Genomic DNA, 24,143 nt, shown 5'->3' with positions numbered 1-24,143 from the left:
ACCGTGTTAGCCAGGATGGTCTCGATCTCCTGACCTCGTGATCCACCCGTCTCGGCCTCCCAAAGTGCTGGGATTACAGGCTTGAACCACCGCTCCCGGCCTCAGTTTCTGGATTTTTAAGTGGAGGAAACCAGTAGTATCTTCCTCCATATATGAACAGAACCCAAAATAAGATATTGGATGTGAAAGCATTTTACAACAATAATATATATTATATATTAATAATGTATATAACATAATAATACGAGAAGTATGTGTGTGTTTATCTCTTACTGTTTTCATTTAGTATTGACTTGGCCCATTGGAACAGGGCTCGGGAGCCTTCAGGGCTGAAGCAGAGGTGAGGGCAGTGTCAGTGCCCTGGGGGTAGAACCGTTGGCCAGTGTCTCGCCTGTGCTTAGCGGCATCTCCGGTGTGCTTAGCAGTGTCTTATGTGTGCTTAGTGCTGTCTCATGTGTGCTTATCAGTGTCTCATGTGTGCTTAGTGGTGTCTTGTGTGTGCTTAGTGGCATCTAACCTGTGCTTAGCGGCATCTCGCATGTGCCCAGTGGCATCTCATGTGTGCTTAGTGGTATCTTGTGTGTGCTTAGCAGTGTGTCATGTGCTTAGCAGTGTCTTGTGTGTGCTTAGCGGCATCTCACATATGCCTAGTGGCATCTCACGTGTGCTTAGTGGTGTCTCATGTGTGCTTAGTGGTGTCTCGCGTGTGACTAGCGGCATCTCACATGTGCTTAGCAGCATCCTGCATGTGCCTAGTGGTGTCTTGCGTGTGCTTAGTGGTGTCTCTCGTGTGCTTAGTGGTATCTCACATGTACCTGGCAGTGTCTCGTGTGTGTTTAACGTTCCTTTGCTTTCCCTCGGCTCCCCTCTCAGCTGCAGGGTCATTGCTCATGCCCACCCCCGTGCTTCCCTCTCCCTGGCTTGTGGGACCCTTTTGAACCCTTTTCTCCTCTCTCCATGGTGGGAGCATCTGCAAATCCGCAAGGCTCCTGTGATCACATTGTCCGAGGTGATGACGACGTGAAGAATGACTCAAGTGTCTTGCCCCGGCCGGGGATCCCCTGCTGACAAAGCTGTGTTCTTTCTTCCCACCTTGTCATCAAAGGAACTGTCTCTCACTCCGCTTTCTCTGGTCTTTTGCTACATGCAGGGGCAAAGGCGGCAAGACCGTTCCAAGAGTGTGAACAAGATTCTGCAGTCAGCGGCTCACATCTGCTCGCTGCTTCTGTTCGTTGCCTTGTTCTTTCTGTCCCCTTGGTTTGCTTCCCTCGTCAGCACCTCTGAAATAAACCAGGATTCCATTTTGGAATTTCGGCGTGTATTACAGGAAGATGAGTTTTCCGCGTCTTCTCTCTGGAATGCTTTTTTCTGTGGGTCTCGAGGTGTGGACACGGTGCATGGGTGGAGAGCAGGCCTGTGGAGTGTCCCCCGCCCCGGTTACCTCTGCACTTTCCGGAGACACGCTGACTCCTTGTGTGAAATTCAGCACCTTACCAGAATGATCCCAGCTCAGCCTGTGTTGTCTCTGACACGCAATGCACTGTGCAATAGGGCTCAGGAAACGAAACCCAGTCTTGCTTTGTGCTATTTCTGTGTTCAATTCCTGGCCTGCCACAGAGTCCTGAGGGAGCAACTGGATTTTGAGAAGGGCTCAGAGATGTCCCGGGGAGGTTTCAGACCATTTTAATCATGTGCTAATCTAATTGGAGGTTCATAACATTTTGTATCACAATTTCAAGAACTGTGGGTCTGGAAAAACCTCCACCTCCACTCCTTATGAGAATCTCCTATAAATTAAGACAGAAATCCCCACACTTCATAGTATATTTTAAAAAGATGTATGTCAGAAGAGAGGCATATGGAGCATCTCTGACTGCAAATATTCTAGCATAAGTTATTTGCAAAAGGCTTATTAACATCACTCCAGAATTCAAACATACAGACATGGACTACAGTGCCTGTGAATATGGTACTGAGCTTCTGAGGGAGGAGCAGGCAAGGTGCTTTAGAAGCAGATGCATAATTTAAGTGCTCTGAGGGCACACGGTATAAAGAAAGAATCTGGAGGGGATCCTTAGCGGTGGGGCCACCTCGTTCCGCGGTGCTTCGTATTGCAGAACACAGACTGCGAATACGTTCTCTGCACAGATTCCCAGTGCAGTCAGGGCTCCATTTCAGATGCAATGCCTGGTTTCTTCTGGTAAATCCTTCCCCCTCTTCCAGCAGAATCTCTGGAAGACTTTCAGATGAGATTCCTTTCTTATGAACTGCCTTATATCTGTATCGGAAGCAAAAATGATCTAATGGCACCTTATCCTCTGGTTCCGAAGAAGCAGATCTTTGGGGTTTGTTTGCTTTTCCCAATGGAAATAAGACAAAGTGCAATACCCATGTGGCAGCGTCCTCCAGTGCCCCGAGGTGGGCAAAGTGCGATACCCATGTGGTAGCATCCTCCAGTGCCCCGAGGTGGGCAAAGTGCAATACCCATGTGGCAGCATCCTCCAGTGCCCCGAGGTGGGCAAAGTGCAATACCCATGTGGCAGCGTCCTCCAGTGCCCCGAGGTGGGCAAAGTGCAATACCCATGTGGTAGCGTCCTCCAGTGCCCCGAGGTGGGCAAAGTGCAATACCCATGTGGCAGCATCCTCCAGTGCCCCGAGGTGGGCCACGGCGAGGCTGATGGGGGTCCTCCAGCACTCACCGAGTTTATTATTCCTCCAGGTGACGTCCAGGTTCCAGGGCCTCCCACCAATGTGCACGCCTCTGAGATCAGCAGAAACTATGTCGTCCTCAGCTGGGAGCCACCCACTCCCCGTGGCAAGGACCCACTCATGTACTTCATCGAGAAGGTAAACTCTCAGTCTGTGTCCTGGAAAAGCAGATCTCTGCGTGGCCCCCACTGACGTGAGCTCTGCGTGGCCCCCCACTGTCGTGATCTCTGCGTGGCCCCCACTGACGTGAGCTCTGCGTGGCCCCCCACTGTCGTGAGCTCTGCGTGGCCCCACAGTGTCATGATGTCTGCGTGGCCCCAGTGTCGTGATCTCAGCATGGCCCCACTGTCGTGATCTCAGCGTGGCCCCACTGTCGTGATCTCTGCGTGGCCCCACAGTGTCATGATATCTGTGTGGACCCACAGTGTTATGATGTCTGCGTGGCCCCAGTGTCGTGATCTCTGTGTGGCCCCACACTGTTGTGATCTCAGTGTGGCCCCACACTGTCGTGTTTGCTGTGTTTTAAAGATGGTCCATCAGTGGGTCCAGACCCTGCACGTTGCTGGGGAACATGAGGTCACACCACAGCCGGGGCGGAAATTGGCACCGGGTGCTGGGCTGTGCCCTAGCCCGACTTTGCACCTTTGTGTGAGCAGGGAGTCGCTTTCCTCTCTGGGTGCCCGTGTTCTCCACTGCCCCGTGGAGGGTTCCACCATCTCCTTCCTGCTGCAGCATTCCAAGCACCTATGTCTGGGGATTCCAGATTCCTCACTGGCCGTGCTTGTGCACAAGCTGTATGGCCACTGGGTGGCAATCGTGTAGAGGAAATTCACACAAGACGGAGAAGCGTTAGAATTGCCAGATCATCCAATAGAAGGCTTTTTTTTTTTTTTTTTCCTGAATGCGTACAAAGAAATACAAAATACATTGTATATTGCAGTTCTGTAATCACACACACGTGTATGTAGGTAACCTACAGAATTTCACAAATGATAACCTCACCCAGCACACATTCTCTTTTTAGCCTGTCCTGTCACATTAAAAACACAGGTTGTGACCCACAGATCTGACTTGGTGACCCTCTATTGGGTTGTAGACCACAGTTGGATAAGCCTCCAATGTCCTACAAAGGCTGTAACTATGGTTTTGTGATACAAAATTTATATTATAATATGTAATCCAATAGACGGTATGCACGTGACAGAGAATATAACATATATAAGCTTATGCCACCTAGTACAATAATCACATCCAGCACCACTCAATGCAGCATGGCGGAAACAGAAATGGAAATGAACCATATTTCAGACTCCAGAATGGAGGAGGGCCCTCTGGGCTTCTCTGCTTATTTGCAATGCGTGCTATCTAGGGGGTAGAAACTGGAATTATTTCAGGGTAAACATTACATTATTAATTCTGGGTGACAAAATATCGTTATTTGTGTTACAAAAATACAAGTGGTCAGTCCCTCTGTGGGGCTCTCCTGGGGTGGAAGGTATTTTCTCAGGCCCCTCATTCCCCTCATCCTCCACCAATCCCAGAAACACCAAGTTTGCAAACACACTTTTATTTTTATTTTTGAGACCAGGTCTCATTTTGTCACTCGGGCTAGAGTGCAGTGGCACAGTCATGGCTAACTGCAGTCTCCACTTCCTGGGCTCAAACAGTCCTTCTTCCCCAGCCTCCTAACCCCCAGAGTAGCTGGGACCACAGGTGTGCACCACCACACCCAGCTGATTTTTAATTTTTTGTGTAGAGAGGAGGTCTCGCCGTGTTGCCCAGGCTGGTCTCAAATTCTTGGCACAAGCAATCTTCCTGCCTCAGCCTCCCAAAGTGCTGGGATTACAGGCGCTTCAATGTGTTGACAGGCCAGGTGAGCCACAGCACCTGTCCTGCAAACACAGTTTTAGAAAGAGGACTGTACCGTCGAGCCAGTGTGTGGGCAGAACCACCTGCGGTCGGTATTGATGACATGGCAGACACACTTTTTTTGTAATTTTTATTATTTTATTTTTCCATTAGTTATTGGGGTACAGGAGGTATTTGGTTACATGAGTAGGTTCTTTAGTGGTGATTTGTGAGATGTGGGTGCACCCATCACCTGAGCAGTATACACTGCACCGTATTTGTAGTCTTATCCCTCGCCCGCCCTCCCAGTCTTTTTTTTCCCCAGTCCCCAAAGTCCATTGTGTCATTCTTTTTTTTTTTTTTTTTGAGATGGAGTCTCGCTCTGTGACCCAGGCTGGAGTGCAGTGGTCGGATCTCAGCTCACTGCAAGCCCCACCTCCCGGGTTCACGCCATTCTCCTGCCTCAGCCTCCCGAGTAGCTGGGACTACAGGCGCCTGCCACCTCGCCCGGCTAGTTTTTTGTATTTTTAGCAGAGATGGGGTTTCACCGTGTTAGCCAGGATGGTCTCGATCCCCTGACCTCGTGATCCGCCCGCCTCGACCTCCCAAAGTGCTGGGATTACAGGCTTGAGCCACCATGCCCGGCCCATTGTGTCATTCTTATGCCTTTGCAGTAAACACATTTTTAAGAAAATGTAATTTCAGCTTTTATTTTAGCTTCAGGGGGTACCTGTGCAAGTTCTGACAAGGGTATATTGTGTGATACTGATTTCGAGGTACAATTGATCTCCTTACCTAGGTAGTGAGCATTGTACACCATAGGTGGTTTTCCAGCCCTTGCTCTGTCTGGTAGGTTTCGATGTCTATCGTTGCCATCTTTGTGTCCATGCGTACCCAGTGTTTAGCTCCCACTTATAAGTGAGAACATGCAGTATTTGGTTTTCTGTTCCTGTGTTAATTCACTTAGGATAACAGCCTCCAGCTGCACCCATGTGGCTGCACAGGACATGATTTCGTTCCTCTTTATGGCTGTGTAGTATTCCATGGTGTGGAGGCACCACGTTTTCTCTCTGCAGTCCACCGTTGATGGACCCCAGGGTTGAGTCCATGTCTTTGCTGCTGTGGACAGCGCTGCGATGAACATACAAGCACATGCATCTTCTGGGTGAATGATTTATTTTCCTTTGGGCACATACCCAGGAATGGGATTGCTGGATGGAATGGTAGTTCTGCTTTAGGTTCTCTGAGAAGTCTCTGCACTGCTTTCCACAGTGACTGAGCTAACTGACATTCCCCCAGCCGTGGATAAGCCTTCCCTTTGTGGACCCACATTCTGAGGTAGGAGAGGAAGCTCTCCTATAGACACCTGGACTGCAGTTGCTTGGGGTTGTGAGGGCCTCAGGCCCGTGACGCCCTGGAGGCTCCCACCGCGAACGCCTGGGGCAGATGCAAAATAGCGACTTTTCACTTCCACCAAAATGAGAGAAAATCCCTTCAAATATGAGTCTGATTTCTAGAAGTCTGGGTTGCTATCTGAAATTTTCAGCAGACTGACCAGGGTCAATGTATATCCAGCTTTTACTACCACAAAACTGCTTTCAAAAAAGGAGTTTTATCTCTATGTGAAAAAATAAAATAAAATGTAATCAAGGTTTTTAAAGTAATTATGAAAGATAAAAAATAAATAAGCAGTATATAAAATTTGGGAAAGACAGAGAAGTTACATGGAATGCAATTAAAATCAACAATAATTCCACCATATTAAATAGTTGTATTAGAGTGTGGTACATATAGTTATAGTCTTTTACTCCATAGATTTTAATGTACTTGTTATATCATACCATTTGCATTCTGTGTTACATTCCACAAAATAACGTAATTCCTCTTATTAGACTAAATATCTTTTCACAGTAATTTAACTGGCTATGTGGTTTTTAATCTATGAACATATCATCGTGTGTCTTACTGCATGGAGAGTCATTTTGATTGCTGTCATTTTATCACTACTGCAAGTAGGTGCAATATGGTAATAATTTTAAATTGAAATGTGAACCACTGAGTTATGATGGAACTTTGCAAATATACTTCTAAATTATCTTTTATTATTTGCAGGTTAATTCTATTTTGCTAAAACTACCACCTGTGTATTGATTCTCTTACGTTTTCTATGTTTAATAATTTACTTTAATGGAAAAATATTTATTAGTAAATATGATCAACTTTGGGTAATTTGTGACTTCCTTCTCCAAACTGGCATCATGTTTCATAAAACTCAGAAAAGATGCATGGCCATCCTCTGTGTGCGAGACACGGTGGGCGAGCCTGGTGGACCTGGGTTAGAGAGAACAGAGCATTTCTTTCTCCTCCACACGCCTCTGGAAACCTCTCAGTTTTCACCGCCAGTCTCGTTTCTCTTTGTAGTCCGTGGTGGGGAGCGGCAGCTGGCAGAGAGTCAACGCCCAGACGGCCGTGAGGTCCCCGAGATATGCTGTGTTTGACCTCATGGAGGGGAAGTCGTACGTGTTCCGAGTGCTGTCAGCCAACCGGCATGGCCTGAGCGAGCCATCGGAGATAACGTCCCCCATTGAGGCCCAGGACGTGACCGGTGAGCTGTCACCCTGGGTGGCCCCAAGTCAGGACGGGCTAAGAGTGGGGTTGACACCAAATAGCCTTAAATTATGTGAATAAAGACGTTAATGTTATAAACGAGTTGAAGTTCAAATGGACTTAAACTTCACTTTACGAGAGATTAAGAGCTCTCTGCCATGTTTTGTTTGGTTCTTGACATTTCTCCAAAGCTCCATCTTCTCTTTATGAAACTAGTAAGTGAGTTGAAAATATGGTTAGGAAATGGTCACTTTCATTGTTTTATTTAAACTTTTTTTTAACTTTTATTTTAGGTTCAGGAGTCCATGTGTAGGTTTGTTACATAGTTAAACTTGTGTCCTGGGGGTTTGTTGTAAAGATTATTTTGTCACCCAGGTACCAAGCCTAGTAGCCATTAGTGACGTTTCCTGCTCCTCTCCCTCCTCCCACCCTAGACCCTCTGATAGTCCCCAGTGTGTGTTGTTCCCCTCTATGTGTCCATGTGTTCTCATCCTTTAGCTCCCACTTATGAGTGAGAACATTTGGTGTTTGGTTTTCTGTTCCTGCATTAGTTTGCTAAGGATAATGGCCTCTAGCTTCACTCACGTTCCTGCAAAGGACATGGTCTCGTTCTTTTTTATGGCTGCATAGTATTCCACAGTATATACGTATCACATTTTCTTTATCCCATCTGTCATTGATAGGCATTTGTGTTGATTCCATGTCTTTGCTATTGTGAACAGTGCTGCAATGAACATTTGCATCCACATGTCTTTATGGTAGAATGATTTATGTTCCTCTGGGTGTGTACCCAGTCCTGGGACTGCTGCGTGGAATGATAGTTCTTTTTTTTTTTTTTTTTTTAGCTCTTTGTGGAATCATGACATGGCTTTCCACAATAGTCAAACTAATTTACATTCCCACCAACCGTGTATAAGTGCTCCCTTTTCTCTGCAATGGTCACTTTTAAAGTAATTCAAATTTTAAGTACACTAGGGTTTGTTTTTTTTTAATTAGTGTTTTTTTTTTTAATTGTTTTGTAGAGAGAGAGTTTCATCATATTGCCCAGGCCAGTCTCTTGAAGTCCCGAACACAAGGGATCCTCCCACCCTGGCCTCTCAAAATGTTGGGATTCCAGTGTGAGCCAGTGTGCCCAGCCAGGCACTAGAGTTTCTTATCCATCTGGCTTGACGGTCCCTCTTGGAAGGTTGCACATACAAATTACAGAAATTCTGAATTGCAGTCCCTGGAGTCATAACTCCTTCATGGATGGCAATTAACTAGCATGTAAGCGGAGGTACCCTGGAAATCCCCAGAAGCCTTCGTGGGAGGCACGTTGGTGTCAGGAACACAGTTCTGAGTGCCTGGGTGCCCTCCTCCCTCTCTCTCTATGTCCTGTTTCCTGAGAAAGCCAGATATGGAAATGAACGAGGTCATGAGGCCAGCTGCCTCCAGGGCATCCTCAAGTTTCTATCTGGCTCTGGTTTTAATCAAAGCTCTTAGAACTCATACCCAGAACCACAGGCTTGACGAGACCAGCTGTCTCTCAGCAGGGCCCAGCCTTCTTGTGCTTTATGACGCATGTGAAAAATGACAGTGTCCATCATTGAGAAACACTGTGGGGTGTGGCCCAGGTGGCCAGCACGGAGGACACAGGTGGCCCCAAGGCCTTACCGGACCCCAGTCCACAGTCCACTAGTGGGGCCTGGCACCAGATGAGAAGATCTAATGGTCAGGTCATGATTAAATTTTGAGTGCCCCTGGGAGATTCCAACAGATCTGATAAAATTGAGTCTTACTTTCTTAAAATTGGTTAATTTCCAGTCCAAAAAATAGTTATTACCCAGGTAGCCTCATCCCCAGTGCCAACAGAGGATCTTTTTTAACTGCTTTGGTGGGGGACAGGAGGCTTCAGGATAGATGTCATCCTGTGTCTCTAGGAGTTGTGTGGAGCTTGGGAAGAGATAGGAGAGACCAGCACCTCCCAACGGCCCTTGGGTGGTCGGCCCTGGGCTCCTCTCCTGCTCCCGGACCCCTCGTCTGAATTTCTTCCAAAGCCCCCAACCTGGCTGTCCAGTTCCCTGTGGAAAGGGCTGGAAGATCTCTGGTGCAGCTTCCAAAGCTCTGATGCCATCTCACCACTCCTTTTGTTTCCTACAAAAAGTTGTCCCTTCTGCTCCGGGTCGGGTTCTTGCTTCCCGAAACACCAAGACGTCGGTGGTGGTGCAGTGGGACCGACCCAAGCATGAGGAGGACCTGCTGGGCTACTACGTGGACTGCTGCGTGGCCGGAACCAACCACTGGGAGCCCTGCAACCACAAGCCCATCGGATACAACAGGTGTGGCCTCCTTCCCCAGCCCTGGAGTCAGCCCTGAAATAAAGCATGAGAAGCAAGACTGTTGAGGCCCCCGTGGCCCTGGCACAGGGAGTACCACGGCCACAAGGCTTCTGTATAAATGAGTCTGTGTTAGCCACGCACGAGGACTGTATAATTTACAGTTTGACCACTTGGATGAGCTAGTTGCTGTACTCGCTCATCTTGACCGAAACGATTTATTTATGGATGAAAGGAGAGTTTCAGAACCTGTTTTTTTTTTCCTGACATAATTAGCACTTAGGCCTTTTCTTTGAATAGCAGAGTTAAAAATAGCGACTACAATGTGAAAGTCGTTTTATTTTTTTCATATTGATTTTTTTGAACTTGAAAGTTGCTTTGATCACGTGCCTGGTAGTTCTATTCTCTAGCGCCTGATGGAGACCCCACCGGGCGCCAACTCTTCACTTGTTGGGGGGGTGGGGGCAGCTTGGGGGGATGCTGGCTGCTTTGCAGGGGAAAGCCAGCGACCCTGCCTTTGGAGACCCTTCCTCCTGCTGCCTGCTGAGTGTGCAGGGATGTCTGAGGTATTAGGCTTCTCTGGGATACACGTCTTAGGAAAATGTCGGCAGCTGTCAGAACCACCCTTGTGGATGAATGATCAATTATGGCTCAGCCATTTCTCCTTTTACAATCTGAAAAAAATACACTGTAAAAAGCGGTGGCTAACAAAAAGAGATGTCATCGAAAAGAATAACGATTAGATGTTCTTCACAGCCCACACCAAATGTGGAAATATCGATCAGAATAAGAAACTTAAAACATGATTCCAGTACAGGGAAACGGTTAGTGAGTATTTATTGACTATCTATGATAAGTAATAATTGCTTACACAGACTGAGTACCTTCCATACACAAGGCACCTGTGCTAAGTTCTCCACCGAGTTTTCCATGTAGTGTCTGCAACAATACTGTGGGGTAGGAACTATCCCCATCTTACAGATAGAAAAACGAAGGCTTACAGGGGTTAAGGAGCTTGATTAAGGCCATAAAATCTGTGAGGATCTGTGAGGTGTCAAAGCCAGTATTCGAGTCTAGTCCCTCTGACTTCCAAGTCTTGGCCTCTAACCACTGCAGTGTGATTACCGCTCACTAAGTTTTACATACATGGGTTCTTTTAGATAAGGAATGGCATACTGTTGGATAATAGACCTTTGATCCAGACGAGGCCCAGAAAGTGCAAAAGCAAAGGTGAACTCACAGAACAAGTGGCTTTGACACCACGTGTAGTCAGCTCCGGCTATAATTGGGTGCTGTGACCTTACTTTTAGACTCTAAATGTTGAGCTAATTAACTGGAATTGAAAATGAAGGATGTATGTCATCCATAAACATTTTTTATGGAGCGTTCAGGATGATTTTCGCTTCTGCTGCAGGAGAGAAAAAGTGGAGCCTGGCAGTTCTGACCCTGATCCCTGTGTTTCTCAGGTTCGTGGTGCACGGCTTAACCACGGGAGAGCAGTACATCTTCCGAGTCAAGGCGGTCAATGCCGTGGGAATGAGTGAAAATTCCCAGGAATCGGACGTCATAAAAGTGCAGGCTGCACTCAGTAAGTCACTCACAGGCTGTTCTGGGCCGATGGCTCCCGTACACTGTCATTTCTGCATGAATAAACATTTATGATGCCTTTCGGAAATTTATTGGAGGGAAAAAGGGGACTCGATTGTTGAACAGAGAACATGCATTTCTTTGAAGCCTCTCGGTTGGCTGCTCATCTTAGAAATGAGGGAGAAATGATAATATGCTAATAAAATGCAAATTAAAAATAGAAGACATTATTAGAGGTCACATGTGTTGCCAAATACCTGTACTCGTGTGAAAATGTATGCTGTAGGCCGGGCGTGGTGGCTCACACCTGTAATCCCAGCACTTTGGGAGGCTGAGGTGGCTGGATCATGAGGTCAAGAGATTGAGACCACCCTGGCCAACATGGTGAAACCCCGTCTCTACTAAAAATATAAAAATTAGCCGGGCGTGGTGGCGCATGCCTGTGGTCTCAGCTACTCGGGAGGCTGAGGCAGGAGAATCACTTGAACCCGGAAGGAGGAGGTTGCAGTGAGCCAAGATGGCACCATTGTACGATCTTGTGTGTGTGTGTATATATATATATGTGTGTGTGTGTACATATATATGTACGATCATGTGTGTATATATATGTATATGTGTGCTATAGGGGATACATTTCTCTTTTCAAAATATGTGGTAAAATACAGCAACATCAATGGCCTGTTCTCAGTTTAAGGAACTTTAATCACTTCAGAGAATGTCACGTTTATGTAACTTTGTGACTTTGTTGGTAAATAGTGGTGTTTAACAGTTTTTATTATTTTGATCCAACGAGACAATTGGGATCCTAAATCTCAGGGACCCTCCCTAGAACAGTTGCTGTGTCAAGCTGTGCTGCAGCCTCCTGGCTTTGCTTTCTCATGAAATTCACCATGCCAAGTAAGTGCACATACTCAGAAACATGTTGAAACACAAAGGCCACACACAACACACTTGGATTCACAGTATTATCTTCCCACTTCAGAGGGAACTGTGTTGCTCCTTGATGATTTTTCATCTCTGACTAAATTTGCTACATTTTCAGAAATTAAAATTTGTCTTCTAATGAGATTGCTGTTGGATTTCCAAGGAATGTCAAATCTGATAACACCTAGCTGGGTACCATAGCACTGACTCTTTTGTTTTAAGATTAATCTCTCAATTTTTTCCATGAGGGACTTTCAAACATTCCCATTTTCTTTTTAAAGTCATTCCTACTAAAGGAAAACCCGTAATTTTCTTTTTAGACTTAGAGTCTCGCTCTGTTGCTCAGGCTGGAGTGCAGTGGTGCGATCATAGCTCCCTGTGACGTTGAGCTTTTGGGCTCCAGTGATCCTCATGCCTCAGCCTCCTGATGGGCTAGGAGCACAGGGACGCAGCATCAAGCCCAGCTAACTTTTTGATTTTTTGTAGAGATGGAGTTTCACCATGTTGCCCAGGCTGATCTCCAGCTCAGGAGCTCAAGCAGTCCTCCTGCCTCGGCCTCCCAAAGTGCTGGGACTACAGGCATGAGCCACCGCACCTGACCTGTTTTTATTCTACAATAAGAATCACTTAACTCTAGTCACCTGTGTCTCAGGTACCAGAGGATGGCCACATCGAGGTGACTCAGAGCTGGGCAAAGCAGACTCAGGCCCATCCATTCTCGACTGGTTAGGAGAAGGTGGTCTGTTTCGAATGCCCTGCTCAAACAGGGAAACACAAATTCACACTCATTTGAAGGAACCTGAAGCTCCTGTAACTGTGTGGGGAATTAAAACAAACTGGAATCGTATCTGTCATCTCTGGCCACAGATGCTGAGTAGTTATTCCTTATGGTTGTAAAGGTGAAAGCTCCTTCTCGAAGCTTCTTTCACGGGGCAGGGTGGACCGGCCATCTTCTGCTGTGTCAAATGTTCACACCAGATTCAAACGGTTCACCACCCTTGTCCTATGGAAATCTTAGTGGATACACTTAGAAATAGCAATACATATACAGGAGATAAACTTTTGATTTCTTTTTATACTCATCCCCTTTAAAAGGGTGTAAAGACCAAGGTGGTTAAATGTGGGTTAAGAGGGATCAGAGGGCACAGTGTTCAGGCCCTTCTCCACGTTGCTTCCTCCTCACTCCGCCACACTAGAGCTGGCTGCCCCGGGACAAAACCCCCAGCTGAGGCCCTCGGTAACTCCCTGGCTGTGCTTCCTTGCAGCCGTCCCGTCCCATCCTTATGGGATCACACTCCTCAACTGTGACGGCCACTCCATGACCCTCGGCTGGAAGGTCCCGAAATTCAGCGGTGGCTCGCCCATCCTGGGCTACTACCTGGACAAGCGCGAAGTTCACCATGAAAACTGGCACGAGGTCAATTCCTCACCCAGCAAACAGACAATCCTAACGGTCGGTTGGTTTTTATTTCTTTGTTTATTTTTGCCTGGGTGGTTCTTTACATTTTTTGGGCAATGTTTCCGCGTTTGATGACATTAGATAATTTGATAGACACAAAAATGGATTAAAAAATAGTATCATGAGATCATGAAGTTTTGGAGCTAAAAAGATCCTAGGAATCATATTCTTTTTCTTTTTGAGAAGCAGTGAAGAAGGGAGCTCAGTGGTGGAGTGGGTCTGACAATGAGTCCATGACCTCTGGTGTGACCAGCATCTGGTCCCAGTACCGTGGTAATGTTCCTTGCCCCAGACGCTGAGGCCTGGAGGGCAGGGATGGAGTCTCACGTGTGAGCCTGAGGGGAGAGTCGTGCAGAATGTTTAGGAAGAGTGATGTTGGCTCTCTGCTTGTCACCCACCGCTTCCCTGAGACATTCTTGTATGTCAAGCCTCCAAGAGAGTCCCTTGCCGCGGTGCCCATGGTGCTCAGGTGCAGAGTGTAGCAAGGACAGACACACCCTTGGCAGCCATTGTCCTGTTTCCCTGCCCGACCCTTGACCCCTCATCTGAGCATGGATGAATGGCCTTCATCTCACACTGCAGCTCCCATCCTGACCCTGGTGAGCCACAGACCCCTGGGGAGTCACACTCCAACAGGAGGGCTTTCCTTTGTGGAGGCGGTAAGGTCTTAGAAGATCTAATCTTTGTCTACTAGAAAATTCTGCCTTATAAATATATCTCTTTATAATATATTTTCAATATTTTATACACATATTATGATATGTAGGCAACTTCCCAGTTTGTTGTGATGTGACTGATATTTTGCCCGCGTTCAACCTCTGTTTTGACCCCTTACAATGTCTAAATGTTCTCAACTTAAAAATTGTTTTATTTTCAATTGACAAATAATAATTGTACGTATAAAGGGGGTACAATGTGATATTTTAATATATGTTTACATTATGGAATGATTAAATCAAGCTATTAACATCTCCATTGCCTCCCAATACTTATAATTTTTTTGTGGTGAGAACATTTAAAAATCTATTTATTTATGCATTTATTTATTTTTTGAGACAGAATCTCACTCTGTCACCCAGGCTGGAATGCAGTGGCATGATCTTGGCTCACTGTAACCTTCACCTCCCGGGTTCAAGCAATTCTCCTGCCTCGGCCTCCCGAGTAGCTGGATTATAGGCGCATGCCACCACGTCCGGCTAATTTTTGTATTATTTTAGTAGAGACAGGGTTTCACCATGTTGCCCAGGTTGGTCTGGAACTCCTTACCTCAGGTGATCCGCCCGCCTTGGCCTCCCAAAGTGCAGGGATTACAGGCATGAACCACCATGCTCAGCTTAAAATCTATTTAAAAATGTTTTTGAAATGTGTCTACAACACGTTATTATGGGCTAACTCATCCCCAAGCTGTGCAGGAAGCACCAGGACTCGCCCCTCCTGTTCCTGCTGGAACTTTGTCCCTCTGTCCAGCGCCCCCGCCAGCTGGCACTTGCCCTTTCGCTCTCCGTCTTTGTGAGTGCTGCTGTTTCAGATTCCACATCTGAGCGAGATCGCAGAGTGTCTGTCCTTTTGTCCTGGGGTCACCTCGCTCGGCACAACAGTTCTTTACTCGGTACAAGATTCCTGAGAAAAGTACCTGCTTACTTTCTGAATGCTTCGCAGCTCGTCCAGTGAGGAGGATGAAGGCTGTCACCATGGACCGAAGCCGTTTATCCTCAGATATCTTACTTTGGAAGCTATTTTTCGAGACAGTGTTTACCCAGATAGTGTTTTTGTCCCACTAGCCCTGTGGAGTCGAGGCTCGTAGTGTTGGCCAGAGGCCTCCCTAGTGCTTTGTCCTCCAGCCAGACAGTGTCCCTGAGGGCCTGGTGGGTGGCCCTGGACTGCAGCACCCCAAGGACCTGGGCAGCCCAGGGGCTCTTGTCCTGTAGAGTCTGAGTGTAGGGGATGTGGTGGGCTCTGTCCCCAGGGTGACCCCGCCTTGGGTCCAGGGCAGGGCCTGCTCAGGGGCCAGTACGTGGCCTGAGTGCCTGTCTCCTCCAGGCCTCTGCCCTTGCATTGGCCCTGGGTGACCGTCGCCTCTCTGTGCCTCAGTTTCCTTACCTGCCGCTGGGGTATCACCTGTCCCCGACCCCCGTAGGAGCCTTTGGGGATTGAGTGAGGGACACGTAAGGTTTCACGTGGCTGCTGCTTGTCGGGCTCCATCAAGGGCCTTCCTGAAATATTTGGTCCAATTTCCCGACACGGTTCCTTCCTCTCATATTTTATTTCACAAACCAGTTATAACAAATCCTCTGCCTCAGTGGACTGTAATACATCCTTTATCTCATGTATTAATTTAAACAAAATCCGAATAGGTGGACGGCTTGACGGAAGGCTCACTCTACGAGTTCAAAATTGCTGCCATCAACCTGGCTGGCATTGGGGAGCCCTCGGACCCCAGTGAGCACTTCAAGTGTGAGGCCTGGACCATGCCAGAGCCCGGTGAGTCGCTGCCCCCGGGACACCTGCCTTCTAGCGCACAGGCTGGCTGGGAAGGGGCCTCTGTGGCTGTGGCTCAGGCCTCGCCAGCCTTCACGGCATGCTGTTCCTCTGACACCCGCAGCCGCAGAGCCACCGTGTGCCAGGTGCAGTGCAGGGCTGTGAATCAGGCAGGCCCAGCGTCTAGTTTGGGCTGTGCATGGTCCACAGGCCAGTGATGAGGGCAGAGTAGGAGGCCCTGAGGGTGAGGTGGGAGGGAGCACAGGAGGATCCAGACTGTGGGGGAGGGACAGCTTCCCATGCATCCCTGACCTATGACAAGGATTTGGCCCAGGTCACCTACCCCAAAGGAGCAGGCAGAGAGGGTCACAGCTGGAGGGGAAGGTGCGAGCCTGGGCCCCAGCTGGGAGGCACAACAGGGTTCTCATTCGTGGGTTAGCTCCTGCTGTCCTCTCACGCCATTTGGGGATCTCGGGGCTTCCAGTTCTAAAAGGCCAATTGTTGCAGATCTGCATTTATTTAGCTAGTACTCTACTGATTTTTTGTTCTGAGATGAGGTCTCTACATTGCCCAGGCTGGTCTTGAACTCCTGGCCTCAAGCCGTCGTCCTACCTCAGCCTCATGAATAGCCGGGATCACAGGTTCACGTCACCCACTGTGCCCCGCTAACATTTTCTCTTTGTTTTCACAAGTTCTCAAGTACCAGATGTTGATTTCTTTGCCTCTAACCTATCAGGAATCAAATGCAATGGATAATATGCTCATACTTTGACAAAGTAAATCCTGAAAGTTGAAGCTGAAAAAGATCAAAGTTCAGAGTGTTTTCCGATGTTACGGCCGGAGTATACTGCCTTTTTCCTTTCAGTCAGTGTCTTTTGACTTAGCAAATCAGCTGCTAAGAATCCAGATAAATAAGTCAATTAGAAAATTCCTCCCTCCCTCCCTTCCTTCCTTCCTTCCTTCCTTCCTTCCTTCCTTCCTTCCTTCCTTCCTTCCTTCCTTCCTTCCTTCCTTCCTTCCCTCCCTCCCTCCCTCCCTTCCCTTCCCTCCCTCCCTCCCTTCCCTTCTTTCCCTCCCTCCCTCCCTCCCTCCCTCCCTCCTTCCTTCCTTCCTTCCTTCCTTCCCTCCCTCCCTTCCCTTCCCTCCCTCCCTCCCTCCCTCCCTTCCCTTCTTTCCCTCCCTCCCTCCCTCCCTCCCTCCCTCCCTCCTTCCTTCCTTCCTTCCTTCCTTCCTTCCTTCCTTCCTTCCTTCCTTCCTTCCTTCCTTCTTTTTTCCTTCTTTCCTTCCCTTTCTCCTTCCCTCCCTCCCACCTTCTTTCCTGCCTTCCTGCCTTTCTGGTTTTAATGAAATTAAATTTTGGACCTTAGAAAACCAGCAGAAGAAAAAGCCGTTCTAGTTTCCCGAGCCTTTTTTGAGGGTTAATAGGAGACGGCCTCTCAAGGCTCAAGGCCACAGCGAGACTGGCTGAGGATGGGGCGGGGCTGCCTCTCTGTTCCCCTGCACCGCTTGGTGCTTGCCTGGACCTGGGCCTCTGCACCACACGCCCTCAGAGTTGCCGTGGGTGTTCGTAGAGGACAGGGCTGCAGCGATGTGCTTCTGGCCAGGTGCTTGCCTAAGTGACTATGACTGACAGGTGTCCAGCCCCTTGGAGGGTAACTTGAGAACCCGTCCTCTTCTGCACACCGTTCCTCTCTGTGATAGCATCTGCTGGTCCCGACGATGCAGGGTGGACTTCTGAATGATTCTATGTAGATCCACAATGGCCCCGATGCCCAAAGAGGGGGTGGCAGGAGCATGAGGCTGGGCCCTCCTCCCCGACCCCCAACATCACGCTGAGCGCCCTCCTTACCCCGCTCTCCAAGAGAGGCTGATGAACATCAGATGGGGAACAGATGCGGATGGTCCTGGTGGGGGGCGTCCCGGAGGAGCTGTAGGTCCCCGGGGCTGGGTCAGGCGGTGGGTGTGCTGGGCTGGCTGTGTGCAGAGAAGCAAGGTGGCATCTGACTTCGCAGGTCCTGCCTATGACTTGACGTTCTGTGAGGTCAGGGACACGTCCTTGGTCATGCTGTGGAAGGCCCCCGTGTACTCCGGCAGCAGCCCTGTTTCTGGATATTTCGTGGACTTCAGGGAGGAGGATGCTGGAGAGTGGATCACTGTCAATCAAACGACAACGGCCAACCGTTATTTAAAGGTGAGTCTTGGCTGGCTGTGGTGGCTCATGCCTGCAATCCCAGCACTTTGGGAGGCAGAGGCGGGCCAGTCACTTAACGTCAGGAGTTCAAAACCAGCCTGGCCAACATGGAAAAGCCCCGTCTCTACTAAAAATACAAAAAAAATTAGCCAGGCATGGCACCATGGCAGGTGTCTGTAATCCCAGCTACTTGGGGAGCTGAGGCAGGAGAATCACTTGAACCTGGGAGGCAGAGGTTGAAGTGAGCTGAGATTGAGCCTCTGCACTCCAGCCTGGGTGACAGAGCGAGACTCTGTCTCAAAAACAAAACAAAACAAACAACAAAAAATAAAGGTAAGTCTTTTGTCTTGGAGTTTCCCTGTGTGTGAAAGTGCTGTCGATCTCTGTGCCAGCCAGCACTGAGCCCCAAGGTGAACCTGTTCCGAGGACAGGGGCGTGGCTGCGGAGGGTGCAGCTGCCGCGCGTCGTGGGTCCCAGCAGATGGGGAGCAGCGCCCTGAGGACGCAGAGCCCTCCTTCCATTCACACCAACATGCTGTTCGCTCCTGGGGAGCTGCGCAGACACGCCTGTGTTCTTCCACATCGCAGTCTAATAGCTGTTAATTGTCTGTTCATGGGCTACGTCTGTGTGCTTTCCACAGGGATGATGCATTTTGTGTTACGTCCTTCCACTTCATGCCCTGCATTGAATTTACTTAATTCATGTGATCGCTAAAGTCCATTTGATGAACATCACACACAGGTATACACACAGTTTTCCTACATGGAGCAAAACTTTAACGTGGCACTTCCGCCAGCCTCTCTTTCTCCAAATGTTTCGGTTTTCAGCACTTGCGGTTCCTCAGTTACTGGGTCAGGTGTAAGGACTGAGCCCCAGGAGGCCTACATGCTCCAGCTGAGTTGCCAACTGCCTTAACCCAGAGGTTTTCTTCTCTGGGTGCTGGGCCCTGTGGTGGGGCGGGCCTGCGTCCTTCCCTAAAGCACAGTCACGTCTGGGTCCGGTGCCCGAGCATAGGCCGAGAGGGCCTTCCACGGGTGACACCTTCTGGAAACCCTTTGACGACAGGAAACAGCCAGTTTCTTTAGAATGGACGAATCAGCTTCTAAGAATCAGCTACATAAATCAACTAGAAGCTTAGTAACTCTATATTGATGTTTATCCAAGCAGGTTTTAATAGGAATAACCCAGGTATGTACAAGTAGAGATGGATTTAATTTTGATGTCCCAATGATGATTTTACACAGTTAAATATCACACTTAAAATTGTATTAGTTCCATAGAATTATGTTAAACATAAACACCAGATTATAAACTAGTCAGTATGATCTTACTTCTGCTTTAAAATACGCAGAGATAAAAAAATGAAAGAGGTTCTATCAGATTGGTAGCAAATGTGTTTATTCCTCCAAAGTCAAATTCTGCACTGCTGTGAATCTCCTCTTCCCTCCTTTTCTAGCTCATTAAGTATCGTGTTTCCAACTGGAAAAATAAGCTATTTTTGAAAAGGTCTATTCATAATACAATCTGAAAAACTCCAAAGTCATCTTTATTTTACCTCCACACATCTGGTGTTTCCTCTGTTGTTTCAAGGTCTGTGACCTGCAGCAAGGTAAGACCTATGTCTTCAGGGTCCGGGCAGTCAATGCAAACGGCGTGGGGAAGCCCTCGGACATGTCAGAGCCCGTGCTGGTAGAGGCGAGACCAGGTAAGGCTTTGCTGTCAGTCATTCAAAACAACAAAAATTACAGAACAGCAAGGATTTGGGGGGAGAGTGTGCATGTATTATGTATGTATGGATGGGTGTGTGGATAGATGAGTGGGAGAAGGTGCATGTATTATGTGTGCATGTATGTATGCGTGTGTGGATAAATATATGGGAGAGTGTGCATGGATTGTATGTTTATGTATGGGTGTATAAATAAATGAGTGGGAGAGTATGCATGTATTATGTGTGGATGTGTGGATGGGTGTATGGATAAATGAGTGGGAGAGTGTGCATGTACTGTGTATGTATGGATGTATGGATGTGTGGATAAATGAATGGAAGAGTGTGCATATATGATATGTTTATGTATGGGTGTGTAGATAAATTAATGGGAGAGTGTACATGTATTATGCATGCATGAATGGGATGGGCATGTGGATAAATTAATGGGAGAGAGTGCATGTATTATGTATACATGTATGGATGGCTGTATAGATAAATGAATGGGAGAGTGTGCATGTATTATGTGTATATATGGATGGGTATATGGATAAATGAGTGGGAAAGTGTGCATGTATTATGTGTACATGTGTATGTATGGATGGGTATATGGATAAATGAATGGGAGAGTGTGCATGTATTATGTGTACATGTGTATATATGGATGGGTATATGGATAAATAGATGGGAGAGTGTGCATGTGTTATGTGTGCATGTATGGATGGGTGTACGGATAAATGAATGGATGTCTTGTCGTTATTTTAAAAAGATTTGGATGGGCAAATGAAGTATGCACTTAAATCTCTGCCTGTGCACTAATGGCCCTGGGTTAGAAGGAGAGCACGTTGGGTCATCTTCATGGTTGGCAGGGGTTGTTCTTGGAATGATCAAACCATGTGCAGGAAGGACGGCATTTTTAAAATATTACTGCTGGATTTTTATCAGAAAATTTTAAAGCTGTTGGTCATTTTCTTGGTTTCAATGAATAAAACTTCCCTGGAGTCAACCTTAAAAGGGTGAATACTTCTGAAGGCAGGACACATATTCATAGGATACACAGTCTATTTTGTGTTGCTGTAACAGAACACTGAGGCTGGGTAATTTGTTTTTAAAAGTTTATTCGGCTCATGATTCTGGAGGCAGGAAGTCTAAGAAGCACGCGCCGGGATCTGCAGTGGTGGCTCCTGAGGCTCCGGTGAGGAGGGCCTCCCACTGCCCCACAACACGGTGGAGAACTGGGTGTGTGTGGAAATGGACCCAGCACCGGAGGCAGCCTTGCTTTATAACATTTACTCTCACTGGAACTAGTCCACTCCAGTTTAACTAATCAACATCTGTGTTATTGGCAAGAATCTACCCAGTCTTTCCAGAAAGACATGAGTCTATTTTAACAACCTCATCACCTCTTTTAGAAAGATTTTTATTATTCTATTATTTATTTATTTATTTATTTATTTATTTATTTATTTATTGAGACAGAGTCTCGCTCTGTCGCCCAGGCTGGAGTGCAGTGGTGCGATCTCGGCTCACTGCAAGCTCTGCCTCCCGGGTTCGCGCCATTCTCCTGCCTCAGCCTCCTGTGTAGCTGGGACTACAGGCGCCCGCCACCTCGCCCGGCTAGTTTTTTGTATTTTTAGCAGAGATGGGGTTTCACCGTGTTAGCCAGGATGGTCTCGATCTCCTGACCTCGTGATCCGCCCGCCTCGGCCTCCCAAAGTGCTGGGATTACAGGCGTGAGCCACTGCACCCGGCCTTCTATTTTTTATAGAGACAGGGTCTCACTATGTTGCCCAGGCTGGTCTTGAACTCCTGAGCTCAAGCAATCTGCTGACCTTGGCCTCCCAAAGTGCTGGGATGACAGGCATGAGCTGCTGCCCCCAGTCATTAATCACCTCTTAAAGGCCCCACCTCCCAACACCATTGCACTGGCTTTTACATTTCAACATGAGTTTTGAGGGGATAAACCACATCCAAACCACAGCCACAGAGTGTGACCTGAGTGTCAGGAAGCAGTGCAGACTCAGACTGTGAAGATCCTGATGGCTCTCTGTGGTGGCCTCTCGTTGCTTCATCTCACCCTGCCACCTGGCTTTCCTTGCATCTGTGTCTTCTTCATAACCCGAGAGCATTGATACTTCATGGCCTCAGTTCCACTCACCAGCAGAGGCTGAGATGTGTCTTGTCATTGGACACATCTACTTCCTAAGACGTAGATTCTGCCTTGCACATGGCCAGATGTTCACCTGGATCAAAAAGTAGCAAATAAACCACAAACAACCCCTACTCCCAAACAAGACAAGGCAAGGCCCCTTGCAGAAGGCAGAGCTGTGTGAAGGGGAAGCTCCGTGGTGGGCACATGGCTGCTGGGCTTCTCCTGAGGGTCAGAGGAGGAGATTCCAGAGAGAACAGGATCTTCAGGGCCTGGAGAGGCAGCCCTGATAGGTTTTCTGCGGTCGTATGAGATGCAGAGAAGGACGTGGGCAGAAATGTGATAAATTAAAAAAATCAGCAACAACAAAACAACCAAGCCCCTCCAGATCCTCCCTAAAGTGTTTTCTATCTCATGACTCTCTGATCAGCCCTGGGTCATTAAATGCAACAGATGATTTGGTGTGAGATGAGGTCTCTGCTTTGGCTAACCTCTGTGTAGTAGTCCATTCTCACGCTGCTATGAAGAAATATTGGAGACTGGGTGCTTTATATAGAAAAGAGGTTTAATTGACTCACAGTTCCTCATGGCTGGGGAGGCCTCAGGAAGCTTACAGTCATGGCAGAAGGTACCTCTTCACAGAGCGGGAGGACGGAATGAGTGCCAGCAGGTAAAACGCCAGGTGCTTCTAAAACCGTCAGATCTCGTGAGACTCACTATCATGAGGACAGCATGAGGGAAACCACCCCCATGATCCAATCACCTCCCTCCCTTGACACTTGGGGATTACAATTTGAGATGAGATCTGGGTGTGGACACAAAGCCAAACCATATCACCCTCTCCCAAAAAAGAGTTGAAAAAACACCGTGTCCCTGAGCCGCTCACCTCATGCTCTTCTTACGCAGGCACCAAGGAAATCAGTGCTGGTGTCGACGAGCAAGGCAACATCTACCTGGCCTTCGACTGCCAGGAAATGACAGACGCATCTCAGTTCACCTGGTGTAAATCCTACGAGGAGATTGCAGATGATGAGAGGTTTAAAATCGAAACCGTGGGGGATCAGTAAGTCAGGCCTGGAAGTTGGATATTGGAAACTTTTAGAAGTTCCTGCCAGTAGAAATGATCGACATTCACCTACTCTTCTTCCTTTTTAGCTCCAAGCTGTACTTAAAGAATCCGGATAAGGAGGATTTAGGGACTTACTCTGTGTCTGTAAGTGATACAGACGGAGTGTCCTCCAGTTTTGTTCTGGACCCAGAAGGTAATACTTATATGGCAGAACCTTGCCTGTTTTGGTTTTATCACACTTTTAAAGATTGACGCCAACATAGAAAAGGCTTACTTGCTTAGAAAAAAGATGTATGTTTGCAGGAGGCTGGCGGTAGGGGCTATATATATAAGCCAAAACTTACTTTAGAAATTAAACAGACTCTAAAGTTTATACTGTTTCCACCAAACAGTTTCTGGTCCTGATATATTGCTTGTACAGCCTTCAACTTGTACTTTTAAAGTTGAATCTTAGTCACATTTTAATAGTTTGGTATGCAGAAGGTAACATATTAGCTAAGAAATCCATGAAATTAATGAGACCTACGGATGGAAGAGTCTTCCCTTCCTTCCAACATGAGAAATCTGGATGATCAAAGAAAAATTTTTTTATGCGTGAAATAATGTTTAACTGCCATAGTGAAAACCTGCTGTTCTCTTACAAATGGAAGACAGCAGAGAGAAGTGAGAAAAGTCTGTTTAGTAATCAAGGGGAAAAATAATAGTTTTCTTAGGTAGGTTCACAGATCTGAGTTCACCAGGCACACAGTCTCAGGCAGGCAGGGCTGATTTTTTTTAACTGTCTGGTATCACGTGTATTTGTGTGGCCCCTCATCTACCCCACTGCAGGGCAGCGTCAGCCTTAGACATTTTAAAATGAAGGGGCAGTGATGAAGCGTGACCTTGTAGGGCTGGGTGGTATCCTCAGATCTCTGGGTTTCTTTGGGTCTTTAAGGCATGTGAGTTTCCAAAAGTTTTCTATTAAAATGCTCTCCACAGATGGCATAAATGATCTCCAGGGATGCCCTACGATTGACAAGCAGATCCTTTAGTTAGCAATCACTGTCCTGGTTGATATCATGCAGAGGCTGTGATCTGAGAACATCTGACCCAGGATGGGTGC

General features: G+C 47.5%; 1 protein-coding gene across 1 annotated transcript in view; it reads left to right on the top strand.

The window, feature by feature from the left end:
* The window catches only part of LOC105491891 (myomesin 2), a 100,541-nt gene that overhangs the window by 35,553 nt on the left and 40,845 nt on the right, over positions 1–24,143 (top strand). Inside the window, 10 exon segments of the mRNA XM_071068671.1 lie at positions 2,720–2,847; positions 6,979–7,162; positions 9,308–9,482; positions 10,946–11,067; positions 13,256–13,443; positions 15,804–15,930; positions 17,940–18,118; positions 19,709–19,823; positions 22,879–23,035; positions 23,128–23,234. Of these exon segments, the coding sequence (XP_070924772.1) occupies positions 2,720–2,847; positions 6,979–7,162; positions 9,308–9,482; positions 10,946–11,067; positions 13,256–13,443; positions 15,804–15,930; positions 17,940–18,118; positions 19,709–19,823; positions 22,879–23,035; positions 23,128–23,234 (1,482 nt within the window).

This window comes from Macaca nemestrina, chromosome 8, assembly GCF_043159975.1.
Source record: "Macaca nemestrina isolate mMacNem1 chromosome 8, mMacNem.hap1, whole genome shotgun sequence".
NCBI classification, from domain to species: domain Eukaryota; kingdom Metazoa; phylum Chordata; class Mammalia; order Primates; family Cercopithecidae; genus Macaca; species Macaca nemestrina.
The sequence above is the reverse complement of the archived record's forward strand: the minus strand, read 5'-3'. Positions and strand labels throughout refer to the sequence as shown.